At 51.4% G+C, this 22,488-nt stretch overlaps 1 protein-coding gene across 4 annotated transcripts in view; it reads right to left on the bottom strand.

Annotated features, from left to right (window-relative positions):
* NDRG3 (NDRG family member 3) overlaps positions 1 to 22,488 on the bottom strand; it is a 138,862-nt gene that overhangs the window by 11,736 nt on the left and 104,638 nt on the right. For 3 of the 4 annotated variants that reach the window (XM_044985205.1, XM_044985206.1, XM_044985208.1), the window contains 6 exons: positions 12,405 to 12,510; positions 11,380 to 11,500; positions 10,780 to 10,842; positions 10,383 to 10,443; positions 8,440 to 8,526; positions 1,835 to 1,891 (listed from right to left, as the gene is read on the bottom strand). In XM_044985205.1, coding sequence (XP_044841140.1) covers positions 1,835 to 1,891; positions 8,440 to 8,526; positions 10,383 to 10,443; positions 10,780 to 10,842; positions 11,380 to 11,500; positions 12,405 to 12,510 — 495 coding nt within the window. The remainder of the gene's footprint in view (positions 1 to 1,834; positions 1,892 to 8,439; positions 8,527 to 10,382; positions 10,444 to 10,779; positions 10,843 to 11,379; positions 11,501 to 12,404; positions 12,511 to 22,488) is intronic. The other variant, XM_044985207.1, reaches the window with a different exon arrangement.

Raw genomic sequence — 22,488 nt, 5'->3', positions numbered from 1 at the left:
ACAAGGGCCAGAGCTCTTGCAAGCTGGGACAGATGGGTCCTTTGCCAAGGGGGCTGAAGTCTCCAGGAACTGAATATAAGTGAAAAGCCTATTTAGGCAAAGCTCTTTCGCCTAGGAAGACAAGAGGAAGCATCACTTTGTACTTCTGTGGAAGGTCCTGACTGAGAGAAAGCCAGCCATGGCTGGAAAGAGAGAAACTGGTATGAAATTACCTTGAACTAGTCAGCCTCTAGACAGAATCATTGTTTCCAAGAAGCGTGGATCTGTTTTTCCCCTCTTCTGCGACTACAACTAGTTTGGGAATGGCTCAGCAGGATGTGGCCCTTGCCCTGCTGCCCCTGAGTCAAAAGGAAGAGCTTGACGGGGAAGTAGGGCAGGTTAGTGCCTTGGTATGTGGCTGGACACACTGTCCTACTGTCCCCACAACTCTCATAGCAACCAAAATGTCTCTAGACTGAACACAAAGGAACCTGCTGGTCCCCTCTTACCAGCTGCATTGTGTAAATATGGAGGAGGGTCAGGACAAACACACACCAGGTTCCCACTGCACTAGTTTCCACGGACAGACCAGGGTCTGCGGGGACTGGGAGAAGCTTAATTGTTGGGTCAACAAAATGTCTGACCCTGTGTGGATTTGACAAGCCCAGGAAAGGCAGGAAAGTAGGGTGACCAGATGTCCCGATTTTATAGGGACAGTCCCGATTTTTGGGTCTTTTTCTTATATAGGCTCCTATTACCCCCACCCTGTCCAGTTTTTTCACACTTGCTGTCTGGTCACCCTACAGGAAAGCAATGTTTGCAGGCTTGCTTGCCACTCACACCCTCTGTCTATAGCAGCTGGGAACATCTGTAACTCCACCAACAGAACCCTTTTCTGGAGACACTCATGTAAATTCCTCAGACCTTTTAACCAGTGGGGGAATTCAGGGCAGGATTCAAAGCTAAGTAGTAGTGATAGCAAAAGGAAGCAGAGGAACAGCTGCTAAGTGGTAGCACTTGGAGCAGAAGGGTTGCTTTCGAAAACCAGAACCAGGAAAGAAGTTTGCAAACAAAAGGCCTCTGTTGGAACATACTGGCCTGGAAAACCCGTTTACCATAAAAGAGTGAGTTTGTCTATAAAGAACTCACCCAGATTACTGCATTGCTGAAAAAAACACTGCACACGGCCGTGCAAGGGATGGGCTCAAACATTTTCCGAGTTCTGCCCAAATTCAGAGCTGTTCCCTAGATAAGCTCCCAGGAAATATAAGAGTTTATGGTGAAGAGCATAGACAGCTTCCTTTGTTGCTGGCTTTTCCCCAGAAGCCAGTGGAGATCTGCTCTGCACTGGGACCATAGAGCAAAGGGAGCTGTGAGAAAAGAGTCTTTTTTTTTTTATTTTTTATTTTTTTTAAGATGTGAGTTTGCATTGCTGACTATTAGAAACTGCTGCTTCTCAGAGACCCTCTAAATGCCTGGATGGCATCAGAGTTGAGAGACTGGCATCGTCATATGCCACACGACCCTACCATTCCTTTCCTAGGTGCAGGCAGGGGATGGGGTAGTTTAGGAAATCAGCTCTCTTGCAGGAGACAGTGGATTTCATTCACATTTTACTGCCTTGCCTGATGCTGAGAATGGAGTGAGTGGGCAGGGCAGGTGATAGGATGTGCATGAATGCCGCTAAAGGTACAAAGTCCCGGCTGCAGAGTTGCCCAGCAGAGAACCTGGCACCATCTGTGGCAACCCTTGTTTGGCACAGAGAGATCTCAAGATCTGAAGGTCAGCTGAGTACAAAGCATAAGGCCCACACCTTGCTTTGTGTTGTCAACTCTGCAGCCTGCAGTTTACTTACATGACCAAAATGGTGAGCCAAGACAATGTCCACTATGTTGGTCGTCCAGCCTGAAAACTGAAAAGTAAAAGACGGTTACTCACCGTAGTAACTGTTGTTCTTCGAGATGTGTTGCTCCTATCCATTCCATTTAGGTGTGCGCGCCGCGCGTGCACGGCTCTCCGGAACATTTTTACCCTAGCAACTCCGGCGGGCCGGCTGGGCGCCCCCTGGAGTGGCGCCGCTATGGCGCTGGATATATACCCCAGCCGGCCCGTCCGCTCCTCAGTTCCTTCTTGCCGGCTACTCCGACAGTGGGGAAGGAGGGCGGGTCTGGAATGGATAGGAGCAACACATCTCGAAGAACAACAGTTACTACGGTGAGTAACCGTCTTTTCTTCTTCGAGTGATTGCTCCTATGCATTCCATTTAGGTGATTCCCAAGCCTTACCTAGGCGGTGGGGTCGGAGTGAGACGTGGCCGAGTGTAGGACTGCTGAGCCGAAGGCTGCATCGTCTCGAGACTGTTGCACCAACGCGTAGTGGGAAGCGAAGGTGTGTACAGAAGACCAGGTGGCCGCTCTACAGATGTCCTGGATGGGGACATGGGCCAGGAAGGCGGCTGACGAGGCGTGCACCCTCGTCGAGTGTGCGGTGAGTCGGCATGGGGGGACGCGAGCAAGCTCGTAGCACGTTCGTATACATGACGTCACCCAGGATGAAATCTGCTGCGAGGAGACCGGCTCGCCTTTCATGCGATCAGCAATCGCCACAAATAGCTGGGTCGAACGCCGGAAGGGCTTCGTCCGGTCGATGTAAAAAGCGAGGGCCCTGCGGACGTCCAGGGTGTGGAGCTGCTGCTCACGAGGTGAGGCGTGCGGCTTCGGGAAGAAGACCGGGAGGAAGATCTCTTGGTTGAGGTGGAAGGCCGACACCACCTTGGGGAGGAAGGCCGGGTGCGGTCGAAGCTGCACCTTGTCCCCATGGAAGACGGTATACGGGGGACCGGCCGTCAGGGCGCGGAGTTCCGAGACTCGTCTGGCGGATGTGATTGCCACGAGGAAGGCCGTCTTCCAGGTGAGATGAAGCAGAGAGCACGTGGCCAGGGGCTCGAAGGGTGGTCTCATCATCTGAGCCAGAACCAGGTTTAAATCCCAAGTTGGAGTAGGATGACGTACTGGCAGGTACAGGCGGTCTAGACCTTTAAGGAAGCGGGCAACCATCGGGTTAGAGAAGACGGACCGGCCTCCTATGGCGGGCCGAAAGGCCGACAGAGCCGCCAGGTGCACCTTCAGGGAAGAGATCGCGAGACCTTGACCTTTCAGGTACCAGAGGTAGTCGAGGATGGTCGGGATGGGGACCAAGAATGGGTTAAGATCTCGTTGGTCGCACCAGATCGCGAAGCGTTTCCACTTCGCGAGGTAGGTAGAGCGCGTCGAAGGCTTTCTACTTTCGAGCAGAACTTGTTGCACCGCCAACAAACAACCCCTTTCTGCGTTGGTCAGCCACTCAGGAACCAAGCTGTAAGATGCAGCGACTGCAGGTTCGGGTGACAAAGCCTGCCGAGGTCCTGAGTGATGAGGTCCGGCCATAACGGAAGGGGAATGGGATCCCGAACTGACAACTCGAGCAGCAAGGTGTACCAGTGCTGTCTCGGCCAGGCCGGAGCGACAAGTATTACGCGGGCCCTGTCCCTCCGAAGTTTGAGTAACACCCGGTGTACGAGCGGAAACGGGGGGAACATGTAGAGGAGGGGATCCGTCCATGGCAGGAGGAACGCATTGGAGAGGGAGCCCGGAGCTTGACCCTGGTACGAGCAGAACCTGTGGCACTTCCTGTTGGCTCTAGAGGCAAACAGGTCTATCTGGGGAAACCCCCACCTCTGGAAGATTGTGTAAGCCACATCTGGGCGAAGGGACCACTCGTGGGAGGCGAAGGACCTGCTCAGATGGTCGGCCAACGTGTTCTGCACCCCTGGCAGAAAAAAACGCTTCTAGGCGAATCGAGTGGGTCACGCAAAGATCCCATAGGAGCATCGCTTCCTTGCAAAGCGGGGAGGATCGGGCTACGCCCTGCTTGTTCACATAGAACATTGCTGTGGTGTTGTCTGTGTACACCGCTACACAGCGATCCTGGAGGTGGGACCGAAAGGCGAGACACGCCAAACGGATCGCTCTCAGCTCCCGGACGTTGATGTGGAGGGAGAGCTCCTGGGCTGACCAGAGACCCTGGGTGTGTAGGTCTCCTATGTGAGCACCCCATCCAAGCGCCGAGGCGTCTGTGGTCAGGGTGACAGACGGGCGAGGAGGGCGGAATGGGACCCCTGCGCAGACAATCTCCGGATCCAGCCACCAGGTGAGCGTCTGGAGAGTGGGCTTTGCAACCGTCACCACCATGTCTATGGGGTCGCGATGGGGGCGGTACACCGATGCCAGCCACATTTGGAACGGGCGAAGTCGCAGCCTTGCGTGCGCGGTCACAAACGTGCACGCTGCCATGTGACCCAGCAGGCGCAGGCAGGATCGCACCGTTGTTGTAGGGAAGGCCTGCAGTGTCCGTATGAACGAGACCATCGTCTCGTGCCGAGGACGAGGTAGGCAGGCTCTGGCCAAATTGGAGTCGAGGACCGCTCCTATGAACTCCACCCTTTGTGCTGGAATTAAGCTGGACTTCTCGGCATTGATAAGCAGGCCTAGAGACCGGAACAGATGCAGAATCTCGGTCACCTGAGCCGCTACCAGCTCTTGGGAGCGACCGCGAATCAGCCAGTCGTCGAGATACGGGTACACATGAATTCGACGACGGCGGAGGGCTGCGGCCACAACCGCCATACACTTGGTGAACACTCTCGGTGCGGTGGAGAGGCCAAAGGGTAGTACCGCAAACTGGTAGTGAGCTCCGTTGACGCAGGTAGCGTCTGTGGGGAGGGGGGGTAAATTGCCACATGAAAGTATGCATCCTTCATGTCGAGGGCGGCAAACCAGTCTCCCGGATCCAAGGAAGGAATAATGGTCCCCAAGGTCACCATACGAAACCTGAGCTTGCACAGGTGTCTGTTGAGCTCCCGGAGGTCTAAGATGGGACGAAGGCCTCCTTTCGCCTTGGGGATGAGAAAGTATCTGGAATAGAATCCCCTGCCCCGCCTGCTGCGAGGCACCTCCTCTATAGCACCCACGCTCAACAGAGTCTCGACCTCCTGTAAGAGGACTTGCTCGTGAGAGGGGTCCCTGAAGAGGGACGGGGAAGGTGGGTGGGAGGGAGGGGACGAAACAAACTGCAGGCGGTAGCCGTGCTGGACGGTGTTGAGGACCCAGCTGTCGGATGTTATGGAGCACCACGCCTGGAGGAAGTGGGAAAGGCGATTTGAAAATAATAGGGATGGATCCTGGGGGGAGAGTGGTGGGCCGTCCTCGGGCGTCCCATCAAAAGGCCGGTTTCGGGCCTTGAGGGGCCTTGGAGGGGCCTTGGGTCTGGTTACGTCTACCCCCCGACGGCCTGCGGCGGTAGGGGGCCGTCCGGCGATTGTTAAATGGCCTAGACCTGGCCTGGGTGAAGGGCCAGTAGGGCTGCTGCCGGAAAGGCCGTCTCTGGGTGGCCGGCGTGTGCATGCCCAGAGTCCGGATAGCAATCCTCCCATCCTTCAGGGTCTGAATTCTCGAGTCCGTCTTTTCTGAGAAGAGACCCTGTGTATCGAACGGGAGGTCCTGGAGGGTGTATTGCACCTCCGGGGGCAAGGTGGAGGATTGCAGCCACGCAATGCGCCGCATGGTTATTCCGGAAGCCATAGTTCTGGCTCCTGAGTCAGCGGAGTCCAAGGCTGCCCGAATTAGGGTCCGGGAGGCCGTCTTGCCCTCGTCCAGGAGCGCCGAGAATTCCCGGCGGGAGTCCTGTGGGGTCAGCTCCGAAAATTTTCCCAGGCACCCCAAGATGTTAAAGGTGTACCGGGAAAGGAGCGCCATTTGGTTCGCTATGCAGAGCTGAAGGCCACCCGCTGAATAGATTTTTCGCCCCAAGAGGTCCATGCGCCGCGACTCCTTAGATTTTGGCACAGCGGCTGGCTGCCCGTGCCTCTCCCGGTCGTTCACCGATTGGACCACCAGAGAGTCCGGGGTTGGGTGCACGTAGAGATATTCGTACCCCTTGGGCGGGACGGAATATTTCCTCTCCACCCCTTGCGCCGTGGGGGGGACTGAGGAGGGCGACTGCCAGATGGTAGCATTATTCCGCTGTATCGTGCGGATAAATGGCAGTGCTACTCTCACGGGGGCCTCCGCTCCCACGACATCGGTGACTGGGTCATCGACCTCTTGGACCTCCTCAATAGGCAGGTTAATGGCCTTCGCTACACGTCGGAGAAGGTCCTGGTGTGCTTTCAGGTCAATAGGCGGGGGTTCGGATGGTGATGCCCCCGCCACCGCCTCGTCAGGTGAGGAGGACGAGGAGTGTCCTGGCAGTACCTCGTCCGATGTCTGGTCTGCCCTTGGGCGATCAGCCGCCACTGCCTCCTGCCCTAACGCCGGGCCTTGAGGCGAGGTGGTCTTTCCCGTTGGAGACGGGGGGAGCCTGCTGACTGTGGTCTCCGGCACCGAACGCTCCGTACCCGCCTGCCTCGGTGGAAGGGGAGGCCCTTGTTCGTGTTGGGCCCAGGGAACCCAATATCCCCAGTGTTGGGGTCCATGGTCCCGTCCATGAGACTCTGCCCTGAAGTCCACTGCACTGCCCTCAGGGGAAGCAATGGAGGGTTCACGCGAAGGCCAGGGAGGAGCTGTGGCGATCCCCGAGCGGGCGACCGATGCCGGCGTCAAGTGTCTTGCCGGTGCCGAAGGTCGGTGCCGGTCATTGCGTGACCTAATCGGGGAGCAGGACCTGCGCGTGGCGTGGTACCGGGAGCTCGACCGGCGGCGCCGGGAGCTTGACCTCGAGCGTGAGCGGCGGCGGCGCGAGTGGCTCCGGGAGTCTCGGTGCCGAAAGCGATCCTTGGAACCGGACCTCCTGCGGTGCCGGTGACTCGGTGACCGGGACCGGGACCGTTGCCGGGAGTGCGACCGGTACCGCGATTGAGAGCGGTGCCGGGACTGCGACCGGTGCCGAGACGGGGAGCGGCGTCGCGATGTTGACAGTCTTCGGGATCGGGACCGGCGCGGCGGCGACCGTCTCCGAGAGTGGGACCGGGATCGAGACCGAATCCTGGAGCGCCGACCGTCTTGCTCGTCCGGGGAAGGAGGCCGCATTATCAGCGGTTTGCCCATTGACTTAAGCGCCCGCACCGGCGGTGCCGGGGGCCGGAGGCTCGGAGCTTCTGCGAGCTCGATCAGCTCCCTCGCCATCGCAAACGCCTCAGGCGTGGACGGGATCCGCAGCTCCTCCTCGGTGGGTACCGGGGAGCTGGGGGGTGCCGGACTCGACGGCCCTTGCGGCGCCGGAGTCGACGGCACGGTGCACTGCCTGTGCACTGCCTCAGCCTGAACCGTTTTTGTCGGAGGCGGCTGGGCTAACGGTCTCTGCGGCTGCTTTGCAGAGGCCGTCTTCGGCGCCTTATGCTTCCTTCCTGGGGAGAGGGAGCGGTGCCGGGACTTCGGTGCCGGGTGTCGAGGGGCCTCCGCGGCACCGGAGCGGCTCGGTGCTGCCGGTGTGCTGCTAGCCGAGGAAGGCTTTGGCGCCGGTGGAGTTGGCGCCGGAGGCTGGAGCGAAGCCTCCATCAGCAGCTGTTTGAGGCGAGAGTCCTGCTCCTTCCTTGTTCGGGGTTTGAAGGCCACGCAGATCGGGCACTTGTCAGTCCTGTGCGACTCCCCGAGGCAGCGGAGGCAGGAGTCGTGCGGGTCACTCACCGGCATGTGCCGCTGGCAAGCCGCGCAGGGCTTGAATCCCGGTGCCCCAGGCATAAGCCCGCACCGGGAGCGGAAGAAGAGGGCTAACCCCTCTAATTCCCTACTATACTACACTATACAACTATATTTACAACTACAACTACTAACAACTATGTACACTAAAGCTATGGAGAACGCTAGGGCTGTGGAGGTAAGAGAGCACTCCACTGTTCCTACTGGCCGTCACGGGCGGGAAGAAGGAACTGAGGAGCGGACGGGCCGGCTGGGGTATATATCCAGCGCCATAGCGGCGCCACTCCAGGGGGCGCCCAGCCGGCCCGCCGGAGTTGCTAGGGTAAAAATGTTCCGGAGAGCCGTGCACGCACGGCGCGCACACCTAAATGGAATGCATAGGAGCAATCACTCGAAGAAGAACAAAAACATCTCATGCAAATTCCTCTGTGAAACTTAGTGACAAATGACACAAAAACTGTAAAGGCCAAACTAGCTTTAGGTATGGGGAATGAGCCCCTAGAGTTTTGGAAGCGGTTGGCTCCTGCCAGAGAAGCATACAGAACACAGCTCCCTGGAGTTCACCAGCACATCTGAGATAAATGTTCCAACTGCCTGGCCATGCTAGGGCCTTCTGTGACTCTGAGCTGGCTGGTAATACCAAGTATCACTTGCAGTATTCCAGGGTCTCCTAGTCAAGCATCACCAATCGTTGCTTCGTTTGAGAACTCAGCCTGAGGGGCCTGTCTCAGTAACTTGTACAGTATGGTCTGCAGCACTCATGCACAGAGAGAGAGAAGAGTCTCACCTTGGCTGCTGCCCAGTCCATCCAGCCTTTTGCACATGGATCAACATTGATGAGCACGAGCCCCTCCACCAGGTCAGGGTGATTGAGCTGCAGGGAAACACAGCACACTCAGTGTGAGGGGCCCCAGGGGACCAGGAGGCACAATGGCTGGGGAACTCCCTGGGAGAGGCAGTGACAGCAAAATAAGAGGAAAACCTGTAACTGAAACCCTGATTAGATCATTGCTAACAATATTTCTCACAGAGCAGGGGCAGCAGCCTCACCCCATTCTACTGAAGCAAGAAAATCGAAGTGACTCTCCCAGGGTCACACTTTGGGGGTCCATAGCAAAGCAGGAAGAGATTTCTGTTGTCAGATGTCACCGGTGTGGTGCTCTGCTCAACGATGATAACAGTCAGCTGCATGCGTGTGTGTTCTCCCTGTGTGCTGCCCCGACTCTGCGCATGTAACTGACATAGCAGACCCCGAGAGAACCCCCAATGACCACATACTCTAATAAAATATGAAGGCACCCGGCCAGGATTATTGTCAAATGAAGCACAGTAATAGTTTCCTGCAGACTCTACAGAACATACTACCAATATGTGCCCCCTAACAATGAACCAGCTCAGTCAGTGGCGGGATTTGCCACTGCCCTCTAGGCCAGACAAAGACATCCACTCAGGGGTGCACTCTTATACACAGGTACAAACAGGTTACACATCATTCCTGATGTACTGAGGTACAGCCCCTCTACGCATTAGGGTGATGCCTCTCCCCGGTACAGGTTGGTTCAAACAAACAAGTTTATCCATCATATTGTCCTTTTGACCCTGTCTTTAGGATGGGTCTGCCTGTTCCTTGTTATTTCTGTGGAATGTGCTCATACTGGGATGTTCTGGTGCTATCCTGGCACACATTCCTCTTATTAGTGCTTATATGTGTATACAGGCTTTTAGCAGCCGCCTTCTTGCCAACTTCGGTGAGCAGGGCCTGCCTCTGGCTCACAACATAACTTTGCTTTACGTTAGCAAGGTCTTGACCATTACTTTAGTTCAGGCCTCAGGCCTCATACTGGGTCCCTGATACCAAGGGTTTATGTTTCAGGGACTCATCTTACTACAATTTCCAGTGCTGCACCCTAACCATGGCCCCACTCAGCTTCCTGTAAATTGCAGGCCCATGACAAGGGACACATTGTCAGCACCCAGAATTCTCAGCAGGGACCGTTTGGGGAATATAGTTACATCTAGAGTCTTCTCCGTTTTAATCTGCTGATAGAAGGAAAGAAGCTGGTTCGAGCAAGGCATGGGGAACTCAGGTACTACATTTACATCGCCCACACAGCTCTGCCACTGCACCTGACCACAGGGAAGAGACCAAGACACATTAAAACCACTTGAGATATCCATTTTCTGGGCAGCTGGACACTGCCTAACACCCATGACCATGCTAGAACCTGAACCCAGACTCCTTATTGTGGGAAGTGAGAGCATCCGCTGCTCCACTCGGAGACCCACAATGACAGCTTTCAGTCTGGATTTCGTATCCGCCTTGGATCACCGGACTTTCAGCACAGGAAAGCTGTTTATGTTGCTCTAAGTCTGAGCTGTAGATTTTAGAAATGGGATTTATCTTTCTAGCTATGAATGGTGAGATGAGATTCAGTACAGTGTGACCACGGAGCATCTACTTGTCTCCTCTCCTACGTGTGGGGGGCCAATCCCTAACCCCACTGACCTCTCCAGCAGCTTTCCACTGACTCTAATGGCATCCCTACGCCAGGCACTCACCCCCAGTCTGGCAAGGCTGTAGAGCAGCACTGGCTCTGTTTAACCCCTCAGGTACCCTAAGCAGCTCTCATCTGGCCATTTGAACGTATCCTGAAATCCCTGCTTCTCAGCCTATGCCCTGCAAAGAGGCAGTATGGTTAGTGGGGGCAGGGTGGAAAAAAACCTACTTACTGCAAACCTGCTGAGGATGTAAGCACCGGCTCCAACGCCAATCCCAATGATGCTTTTCAGGCTGAAATGCAGACATATCAGAGTCAGAAGAAACACTCTAAACTCAAGCCTTGGGTATCCCCACCCCACCCAAGCCTCAGACCAGCTCGCTTGGATCAAAGGCTTGTTTTCTTTTTGGCCCTGCAGTCACACAGCAGGCATGCGGTGGAACGTGTTCCCTGCAGAGACACTCCATGCCAAGGCTGTGTGCGCTGGGCAAGCGCCTTGGGACAGCCATTGTCCTTTGCATGCAGCACAACCAGAGCCCTGCAGGAGCACAGACAGAGCTGCTGGAATGACGGCATGGCTTCCTAAAATAATCTGACAGGAGTCAGCCTGGGCCCCTCTGCACACTCACCTCAGGTGGGTTAGAACAGCAGACAGCATTTCAGCCAGTTCATCCATACTAGGGTAGTGATACCTGAAACCCAAAGGAGAGGCTGGAATCAGCGAGCCTCCGAACACTGACCTCCAGAGGCGACAAAGCCTTCCGATGACATTCCAAGAGCCAGGAGCATTCGAACGGCATGGGCTCTGGTATCTATGGTGCAGTGACACTGCAGCATGGCACATTACGGATCCCGCCCTGTAAGCTGTGTTCACAGAGATCTGTCCCGCAAAGATCCCATGCTGGAGAATGAAGGGATGGACCGAGCAACTCCAGCTATATATTAGTTTGGGTCAGTTGGGATCATGTGCTAAATCAGAACGCTCCCAGCAGCATTGCTTTCAGCACCGGCTCTTAGCAATGCAAGTGCCTCTTCTGCTCCAGACGGCAGAGACCCTGCTGGCTGGAGTGATCCCTCCCCAGCTTCCCCTCCCCCTACCGCCAGGGCTGACCAGGTGGCAGCCTGCCTCTGCCAGCATGGGGAGCCCCATTTGGATTAAATAGTCTCTTGGTGTGAGCAGGCCCTCAGCACACCTGGAGCTCTGAGAAGGCACTTCTGAGAGTTCTTACCCAGTCGGGAAAGGGGGAGCTCCCTCCTGCTGGCCTGGCGCATCCACGTGGCACACAGCAAAGTGCTGGGTAATCTCCTGCATGTCTTCAAAGTTAAAGAATGCATTGAAACAGGATTTGTCTGCAAGAGAAATGCCCAGTGAGCCTTGGACCCAGCCCAAATACTGCTACAACTCATGCTTGGAACAGCAGTGCCACCCACCTGCACCAGCCCAAACAGGCTGCTCTGGAAACCCCATTGCTGCTGTGCATGAAGACTGGTGGTGCATGTGTGACCAGGGGTCTGTTAAAGTCCATGTGACAGCAATCTAGGGAGTGTTTGGTGTTGGGAAAGCAGAGGGTGGGGATGGGGCAGAAACAATCGCAAGCTAACCTCACGGCCCAGCCAATCAGCCAGTCACCGCATTGCTCAGCTCAAACAGACGCAGTCTATAGCAAGAGGACACAAGACTGAGGAACACGGGGGTTTGCAGCCAGACCAAGAGCCCCTGGTTACTCATGTACACAGGTGCTGGGCTTCTCCTAAAAGCAGTTACGTGAGGGGCCTGGGAAGCTCCTGGGGGTGAAACCGTTTGGAAGAGTGGCTGGGGTGAGGAGGACCTATGAATAGCAGTGCCTGCCTTAGAGTGGTTCCCAGCACCACACCACGTCTGCTGCTAACTAGTCTGCCCAGCCTCTCCATAAAGGAGGGGGCTATGCGTGGGAAGGCCTCAGGCAGCCAGCTCCATCAGTCAGTGCTCCACTCAGCGGGGCCTCTGACTGAACTGCTGGCCGCTCTGCATCCTCACTGAGACTCCCCCCACCAGGGCCTTCAAGGCCTGCAGAGAGCTGCACTCCAGACAAGGGCCTTGTCATGTGCTCTGTTCCCATCTCAGCTCCAGGCCAGCCTGATTTCTGTTCTCTCTGCATCAGGGGACCAGGAGGCTCCCAGGGACCACTACGACTCTGAATCTTGCCTTAAAACCGGCCCTTTAGAACCAACACAGGCTGATGGGGGAGAGAGTCCTTGGAGCAAGAGGACTTACGGTTGAGGCCAATGTCGTGGTAAGTGAGGATGACAGGTCTGTTCCCCTTCGGGGTGCCCCGCATGGTGACATGGACAACTCCAAAAGCTGTCTCGATGTCATGCTCCTGCAGAGAGAAGACGACAGTCTCACTACAGGGACGACACAGCCAAGGGCAGACTTGGTCTGACAGGGCAGCAGGGAGCCCAGGGCAGGAGTCTTGGTATGTTTCATGATTACTCCCCTCTTCCCACAGGCACCACTAACACTGGCGAAGCCTCATGAACGCTCAGCTCCTCAGAGTCACAGCCCTACCGCCACGACCGCTCAGTGCAAGGTATCCCGCAGGACTTCCCACCCCATCTCGCTCACCGCTCTGCAGAGCCAGCACTGGCCACAGCTACCAGGCAGTTATTACACTTCACTGGTGCACAGCTGGGATGAGGGCTTGGAACCAGGCCACTTGCAATGTTAAGGTCTCTTTTCGGTCACTTTAGCAGGGTCTTTCTGGTCACATGCTGGTACAAGGTTAGAAATTAACAGAACACAGCTTCTCCTCACATGTTTTCATAGACTCATAGACTTTAAGGTCAGAAGGGACCATTATGATCATCTAGTCTGACCTCCTGCACAATGCAGGCCACAGAATCCCACCCATCCACTTCTATAACAAACCCCTAGCCTATGTCTAAGTCATCAAAGTCCCCAAATTGCGGTTTGAAGACCTCAAGCTGCAGAGAATCCTCCAGAAAGTGACCCGTGCCCCATGCTGCAGAGAAAGGCGAAAAACCTCCAGGGCCTCTGACAATCTGCCCTGGAGGAAAATTCCTTCCCGACCCCAAATATGGCGATCAGTTAAACCCTGAGCATGTGGGCAAGACTCACGAGCCAGCACCCAGGAAAGAATTCTCTGTAGTAACTCAGATCCCAACCCATCTAACATCCCATCACAGACCACTGGGCATACTTACCTGCTGATAGTCAAAGATCAATTGCCAAATTAATTGCCAAAATTAGGCTATCCCATCATACCATCCCCTCCATAAATTTATCAAGCTTAGTCTTAAAGCCAGATATGTCTTTTGCCCCCACTACTCCCCTTGGAAGGCTGTTCCAGAACTTCACTCCTCTAATGGTTGGAAACCTTCGTCTAATTTCAAGTCTAAACTTCCTAGTGTCCAGTTTATATCCATTTGTTCTTGTGTCCACATTGTTACTAAGCTTAAATAAATTCCTCTCCCTCCCTAATATTAATCCCTCTGATATATTTATAAAGAGCAATCATATCCCCCCTCAACCTTCTTTTGGTCAGGCTAAACAAGCCAAGCTCTTTCAGTCTCCTTTCATAAGACAGGTTTTCCATTCCTCGGATCATCCTAGTAGCCCGTCTCTGAACCTGTTCCAGTTTGAATTCATCCTTCTTAAACATGGGAGACCAGAACTGCACACAGTATTCCACATGAGGTCTCACCAGTGCCTTATATAACGGTACTAACACCTCCTTATCTTTGCTGGAAATACCTCGCCTGATGCATCCTAAAACCGCATTAGCTTTTTTTACGGCCATATCACATTGGCAGCTCATAGTCATCCTGTGATCAACCAATACTCCGAGGTCCTTCTCCTCCTCTGTTACTTCCAATTGATGCGTCCCCAATTTATAACTAAAATTCTTGTTATTAATCCCTAAATGCATGACCTTGCACTTTTCACTATTAAATTTCATTCTATTACTATTACTCCAGTTTACAAGGACATCCAGATCTTCCTGTAGGATATCCCGGTCCTTCTCTGTGTTAGCAATACCTCCCAGCTTTGTGTCATCCGCAAACTTTATTAGCACATTCCCGCTTTTTGTGCCAAGGTCAGTAATAAAAAGGTTAAATAAAATTGGTCCCAAAACTGATCCCTGAGGAACTCCACTAGTAACCTCCTTCCAGCCTGACAGTTCACCTTTCAGTATGACCCGTTGTAGTCTCCCCTTTAACCAGTTCCTTATCCACCTTTCAATTTTCATATTTATCCCCATCTTTTCCAATTTAACTAATAATTCCCCATGTGGAACCATGTCAAATGCCTTACTGAAATCGAGGTAAATTAGATCCACTGCATTTCCTTTGTCTAAAAAATCTGTTACTTTCTCAAAGAAGGAGATCAGGTTGGTTTGGCACGATCTCCCTTTTGTGAAACCATGTTGTATTTTGTCCCAATTACCATTGACCTCAATGTCCTTAACTACCCTCTCCTTCAAAATTTTTTCCAAGACCTTACATACTACAGATGTCAAACTAACAGGCCTATAGTTACTCAGATCACTTTTTTTTCCTTTCTTAAAAATAGGAACTATGTTAGCAATTCTCCAGTCGTATGGTACAACCCCTGAGTTTACCGATTCATTAAAAATTCTTGCTAATGGGCTTGCAATTTCATGTGCCAGTTCCTTTAATATTCTTGGATGAAGATTATCTGGGCCCTCTGATTTTGTCCCATTAAGCTGTTCGAGTTTGGCTTCTACCTCGGATGTGGTAATATCTACCTTCATATCCTCATTCCCAATTGTCATCCTTCCATTATCCCTAAGCTCCTCATTAGCCTTATTAAAGACCGAGGCAAAGTATTTATTTAGATATTGGGCCATGCCTAGATTATCTTTAACCTCCACTCCATCCTCAGTGTTTAGCGGTCCAACTTCTTCTTTCTTTATTTTCTTCTTATTTATATGGCTATAGAACCTTTTACTAGTGGTTTTAATTCCCTTTGCAAGGTCCAACTCTACGTGGCTTTTAGCCTTTCTCACTTCATCCCTACATGTTCTGACCTCAATAAGGTAGCTTTCCTTGCTAATCCCGCCCATCTTCCACTCCCTGTAGGCTTTCTGCTTTTTCTTAATCACCTCTCTGAGATGTTTGCTCATCCAGCTTGGTCTACAACTCCTGCCTATGATTTTTTTCCCCTTTCTTGGGATGCAGGCTTCTGATAGTTTCTGCAACTTTGACTTGAAGTAATTCCAGGCCTCCTCTGCCTTTAGATCCACAAGTTCTTCAGTCCAATCCACTTGCCTAACTAATTTCCTTAATTCTTTAAAGTTAGCCCTTTTGAAATCAAAAACCCTAGTCCCAGATGTATATTTGTTTATCCTTCCATCTAGTTTGAACTGAATTAGCTCATGATCACTCGAACCAAGGTTGTCCCCTACAACCATTTCTTCTATGAGGTCCTCACTACTCACCAAAACCAAATCTAAAATGGCATCCCCCCTTGTTGGCTCTTCAACTACTTGGTGAAGAAATCCATCAGCTATCACATCCAGAAAAATCTGAGCTCTATTACTACTACTAGCACTTGTCCTCCAGTCTATATCTGGGAAGTTAAAGTCTCCCATGATCACACAATTCCCATTAGTGTTTACTTCATTAAAAACATTAAAGAGGTCTCTATCCATCTCCAAATCAGATCCCGGTGGTCTGTAGCACACCCCAAGCACTATCTCAGGGGAGGCTCTAGTAGCTTTCTTTCCCAATGTGATTTTTGCCCAGACAGACTCTGTCTTATCTATTCCATCCCTTCTTATTTCTTTACAGTTAACCTCATCATTGACATACAATGCTACTCCACCACCTTTGCCTTTATTTCTGTCTTTCCTAAACAGCACATAGACTTCAATACCTGTACTTCAGTCATGACTACTATTCCACCATGTTTCTGTTATCCCTATAATATCCGGTTTCACTTCCTGCACCAGTAGCTCTAGTTCCTCCATTTTGTTTCCTAGGCTCCTCGCATTAGTGTACAGACAGCTTAATTTTTGCCGTTTGGCTTCACAGACATTCTACCACCAGTATCACCTATTAGACTGGTATCTACACTACCCTTCCTCCTTATGTCCATTCTTCTGCTCATGGCTGTATCCTCTCTTACTTTGTTTTCTTCCCTCTCGGTGTTAAATTCCGGCGTGGAGATTACCTGGACATCTCCCAACCATCTCCCCCAAATTCCTAGTTTAAAGCTCTCTTAATCAGTTGGGCAAGCCTCCATCCTAGAAGTCTATTTCCCTCCTTACTCAGGTGAAGTCCATCCCGAGAGAACAGACCTCTGTCCATGAATGCTTCCCAGTGGCTGTACATCCCAAAGCCCTCCTTAAAGCACCACTGCCTGAGCCATCTGTTGATCGCCATAATCTTGTCACACCTTTGTTGCCCTTCTCTAGGAACAGGCAGAATCCCACTGAAGATCACCTGAGCCTCGATTTCCTTAAGTGTCTTCCCCAGCCTGGCATAGTCTCCCTTGATACGTTCCAGCGAGAACCTAGCCGTATCATTCGTTCCCACATGAAGGATAATCAACGGATTCTTTCCCGCTCCCATTAAGATCCTTTTCAGCCTCAGGTCCACATCCCGTATCTTAGCACCCGGCAGACAGCACACCCTTCTGCTCTCCGGATCAGCTCTAGTTACAGGCCTGTCTATTCTTCTCAGTAAGGAGTCCCCAATCACGTAGACCTGCCTTTTCCTGGTGACAGTATGATTCTCTGGTCTATCCCCTGCTCCCACTGGCTGCAAGTCCTCTCGATTCCTGTTCGCCCTTGCAATCCTCCGCAACCCATCCTGTATTCTCCTGGGGCTCATATTTGGTGTTGTCTCCATTGACTCTTCCCCTCTTCCTGTAGGGCTAGCTGCTCTGTGGGATTGAATGTGAGATGCTGAAGGCTTCTGGATTGAGAATTGTGTGTGAAGGGCTGGCTTTGGGCTTGTTCTCATTGGCCAGCTAATTGTGAATAGGTAGACAGGTGTGTAGAATGATAATTACCCTATGAGTTACAGCTGCGGCTGTGTGGGTTTAATTAACTAATTAGCAATTGTGATTGCTTATCATGTTGTATATAAGAGCATGCTGGGAATGAATAAAGATGGCTGCATACACACACACTCTCTCTCTGCTTGGACTTCGTTCCTACTCTTGCGATGCAACAAATGGTGACCCCGATGTGATACAGACTTACAGTGCAGTGAACTAGTCAGAACAAGCTGGATCATCATTGAAATAAAACACAGTGAGAGAAGTACAGCTGTGGATGCTTCTCTTTTGAAGGTAATCATCAAAAATGAATTTAAGGAGCGTTACTCGCTGAATCCAGAGTATATAACTGATGTTGTGTATGAAAAACCTTATATCACTATTGAACTGAAACAAAATGTTTCCCAGAAGTCTGCCAAGAGTGTGGATATATCTGACGTGGCTTACTACTTTGAAAAAGATGTCAAAGGTGACTCACACTACAGATAAACATCAGTGAAGAACCTCTAAAATTTGATCAAGCTCTAATCTACTATGTTGATGAAAAGCCCCCAGAGTTTTCCATGAAACGTCTGACTGCTGGTATTATTGCAGTCATTGTAGTGGTGGTACTAGCAATTGTTGCTGGAATTATTGTACTGGTTATCACTAGGAGAAGGAGAGGAAAGTATGAGAAGGCTGAGGCAAAGGAAATGAATGAAATGCAAAAAGAACTAAACCCATAACTGAAGTCACTAGAAGACAAATCGTGAACTATCAAGAAGGCAAACAGAACTAAAACAAGATAAGTACTAGTACCACTGTTGCCAATCTTGAATGAAGATAGTGTTGGTGGTCTGAATTGATAAAAAGAAAAAGAAGGACGCGCCTGAAGTCCCAGCGTTGAGCGGCCGGAGGAGAGAGAGAGAGAGAGAGGGGAAAAAAAAAAAAAAAAAAAAAAAAACGCACGGCGTCCGAGCGAGCAGCTGAGAGCTGCAGGGCGTCCGAGAGAGGAGGCGTGCCTGACAAGCAGCTGGGAGCCGCAGGGAATCCGAACGAGCGGCTGGGAAGCCGCGGGACGTTCGAATCAGGGAGACGTACCTGACAAACGGCTGGGAGCCGCAGGGTGTCCGAGTGAGCGGCTGGGAAGCCGCGGGGCGTCCGAAGAAAGGAGGCGTACCTGACAAACGGCTGGGAGCCGCAGGGAATCCGAACGAGCGGCTGGGAAGCCGCGGGGCGTCCGAAGAAAGGAGGCGTACCTGACAAGTGGCTGGGAGCCGCAGGGTGTTCGAGTAAGCGGCTGGGAGCCGCAGGGCATCTGACAAGGGAGGCACACTCGAACCAAGAAGTGAACAGCTAATATGGGAACTGCTGCGTCAGCAGATTTGATACGCATTACGGAGCGGTGGGGAGAAAAGTTCCCCTCTGATGCGTTATCCCGCCTGTTGCGGTGGGGACGAAGAGGGGGACTTTCCGTTCAATCGAGTAGTAATACTGTTTGGGAGCGGTTGGGCTGTGAGCTCTGGAAATCAGTGGCTCAGGGCGATAAGAAGGTTTTCTCCCTGAGTCCAGTATGGCTCACCGCGCAGAGACGATTGAAGGAGCAGTTCTTACAGCAAAAGGTAATGGTGGAAGCTTATCAAAGAGATGCAAGTTCACAGGACCAGCTGATTAGTGAATTAAAATCTACAAAGAAACGGCTGGATTTGGAAGTGAAAGAATTAAAACGGGAGTTACTGAAACTTCGAAGTGAAAAGCAGTCCATTGATGTTGAATGCTCAAGACTTCAGAAGGAAGTATCCCAGGTTCACCAGCAGATAGTGGAGTTAGAAAGCCACCTCCAGTCAGTGCAAAAAGAACGGGATGCACAAATCGCTGATGGAGGAAATAACCAGGCTTCCCATGAACGGATTCAAGCTTTGGAGATAGAGCTGCAGGCTGTTAGCCACAGTAAGATGATGTCAGAGAAAGAGCTGCAAGAAGTAATTTCACTTACCAGCCAGGAGCTTCGAGAATCTAGGAGAAAGATAAAACTTTTGGAAGAAATAAACAAGAAGTTGGCCCTCGAACTGGAACATGAACGGGGGAAGCTCACTGGTTTTGGTCAGTCTAACATTGCTTTGCGAGAGCACAGCACCATCCTCGAAACAGTACTAGCAGAGAGAGAGGCAGACCTGGTGCAGCTGAATCTCCGGGTTCAAGCAGTCCTAGATATTCAAGCTTTACAGACTGCCTTCGAAAGAGAAAAGTCAAACGTTAATAACCTTCAAAAGCAGGTTGCGGCAGCCAAAGTAGATGCAGCACATAACCGTCGTCATTATAGAGCTGCGGTTCTTGAGCTGAGTGAAATTAAGAAGGAGCTACAAGCCAAAGAACTACTTGTCCAAACCCTTCAGGCTGAAGTAGACAAACTACACGCTATTATTGAATGTGCTCATGCCTCTTTTAAGGCGCTCCTTTTAAGACAAAAAGGGGGGATTTGCAGTGAGCGGGCAGACGCCTTGGATAAGACGCCTGCCGCTCGGTTGCTGCAAGCTCTTAATTGGTTACATCTTGGTAAAAACAGCCAGGTGCCCCCCGCGATTAAACATGTCAACGGGATGACTGGGGAAGAGCAGGGTGCGGCCCCCCGATCCTCGGTCAAATGGTTTGATTATCAGCAGCAAATATGGAAAGGACCAGTTGACTTGCTAACGTGGGGCAGGGGTTATGTGTGTGTTGCCACTGATGCGGGTCCCAGGTGGATGCCAGCGAGGTGGGTCCGGCCTTGGTTGCGTCCTCCGGAGTGACGGCAGGCAGATGCGGAGGAGCCTCACGAGACGCGCTCAGATGTCGCGAAACCAGAGCCCCCGGAGGAGAGCTGTTTGTTAGCTCTGCCAGGACTTTTTCTGTCTGATCCTCCATGAATGAATTACTCACTTGAGATGATTTTTTGTGTTTGAAAGAAAATCTGTGTGGTACCATGCAATTATTATTTAGAACTAAGATTTATGTTTTATGTTCCTTGTTATGTTTTGTGTTGTCTGTTTTCTGGCCAGAATTGTTGTTGTATTGTCATGTGGTTTGATGTTTTTTCCTTAAGACCCCCCACCACCCTCAGTGTCAGTTTGATCACCTGACAGCTGAGGGATGAGTCAAAAAAAAAAAAAAAAAAAAAAAGGGGGGGGGCCGGCAGAGGTTACATCATTTGTTTATTGTGTTTTGTTTTGTTCGTTTGATGTTTTTGAAATTATATGTTAAGGATTGAATGGTCATATAGGTTGATCTTATAAAGTTTTGTTTATGATAGGTTATAATGTTATGCTGTTATGAGTTGCAAATGTTTAATAACATAATATTTGATTAAGATAGATTGTGGTGTTATGCTGTTATAAGTTGAAAATGTTTGGTGAATGTTTTTATCTTGTTTTCCTTTTCCCTTTTCTTTTGATTGTAAATAAAGGGGGGAGATGTGGGATTGAATGTGAGATGCTGAAGGCTTCTGGATTGAGAATTGTGTGTGAAGGGCTGGCTTTGGGCTTGTTCTCATTGGCCAGCTAATTGTGAATAGGTAGACAGGTGTGTAGAATGATAATTACCCTATGAGTTACAGCTGCGGCTGTGTGGGTTTAATTAACTAATTAGCAATTGTGATTGCTTATCATGTTGTATATAAGAGCATGCTGGGAATGAATAAAGATGGCTGCATACACACACACTCTCTCTCTGCTTGGACTTCGTTCCTACTCTTGCGATGCAACACTGCTCTTCTCTTTTTCCTTGCCCTCTCACCTTCAGTGACCACCTGCTGTGTCCCTTCTTCATTTTCCAACTCTGCAAACCTGTTCTTGAGCTCTATGTCTCCTTCATTGGCCTGTCTTTTCCTCTGCCTGGTTCTCTTAGTTACATGCTTCCACCGTCCACTTTCCTCACTCAGCAGTCTCCCCTCAGAATTCTTTGGTCCTGCTTCCATCTGCAAGTCTGAGATTATCCCTTCAGCCACCTCATTTCTTTGCTCCATCATCTGCTTGAACCCCCTTCTAAATTTGACCCGAGTTTCCACCTGCATCTCCAGTCCTTGGATCTTTTCTTCCATCAGCTCTATCAGGCGGCACTTCATGCAGACGAAACTCTTTTCAGGTACCCCCTCCAGGATCATGTACATGCCGCAGCTTCCACATCCGGTCATCCTAATTGTGTCTTTCACTGCTGCCTCTGTATTGGTCATAGCCTTCCCATTGAAAACCTGTTAGTCAAAGAAACAAAAACCAAAACAAACCCCCAACAGGCACCAGAACACTGGCAGACCACCACCCCCTCCCTTCACTAGCCTGTCAGTTCTTCTGCCTAGGTCTAAATCTCCCCCGAAAACTCCTCCAACAGAACTCCCAGTGAAACTCCCCTATTTACAGCTCTGTTTGCTGGCTGCTGTGCCACTGCAGCTGTCTATGCCGCTGCCTGACTGGCTGGCTACCTTTATAGGACCCCTAGGCAGATAAGCCCCGCCCCCTAAGCAGGGCTCAGCTTCTCTCCCAGCACCCTGCACCTACCAGCCTCCACACATACAAACTACACAAAATACAAAATACAAAAACCTGCTCCTCCAACAGAACTCCCAGTGAAACTCCCCTGTTTACAGCTCTGTTTGCTGGCTGCTGTGCCGCTGCAGCTGTCTATGACAGAACCCACAGAACAGAGACTGCTGCATGGGCACATTCACAACAGCATTCCTGTGGCAACGGCACCCCAGCCTTGGAGCAGCGACCCCAGGGAGCAGGTACATTGCTCTGACGCCTCCAAGGATTTAACATTGGAAATGTGAGCAGCCTGCACACCACAGCCTGGGGTATTCCCCAGCTCTCTCCCTGCAGTTCTAGTGGCACATCCCCCAGTGTGGACGTGGTTACACTATTATAACGGTGCATTTATTACCCGTATAGCTATTCCGGAATGGGAAGGGGAATAAAGGATGTGTTTACTGGTCTAACTGCATCCATGTTACGGCTTGCACCAGTATAACTAGCTCACCTGCCCAGCACAGTTACTCTGGTACAAAACGTTCATAGAGCAGGACTCAGGCTCGCACCAAATGAGAGGATACGGCACTATGACCACAGCCATTCTTAAACTGAACGGCCAGAGAAAGCTGGCGACAAACCTAACTGTTGGAGACCAAAAGCAAGAGGTTGTTTTAGAAGCACGGTGACTCGTAGACCAGGCAGGGGGTCGTGTACTCACAGAATTTACCACAGTCAAACTGAAGAGCTGGTCACAAGCACTTTCAAACTCTACTGCAAATTAGAGCTGAGATCTCTAATGCAGAAGAGCGTGTCCATCCCAGAACCTGAGTTGC

This window comes from Mauremys mutica, chromosome 13, assembly GCF_020497125.1.
Source record: "Mauremys mutica isolate MM-2020 ecotype Southern chromosome 13, ASM2049712v1, whole genome shotgun sequence".
Lineage (NCBI taxonomy): Eukaryota > Metazoa > Chordata > Testudines > Geoemydidae > Mauremys > Mauremys mutica.
This window is presented reverse-complemented; position numbering and strand designations above follow the sequence as displayed.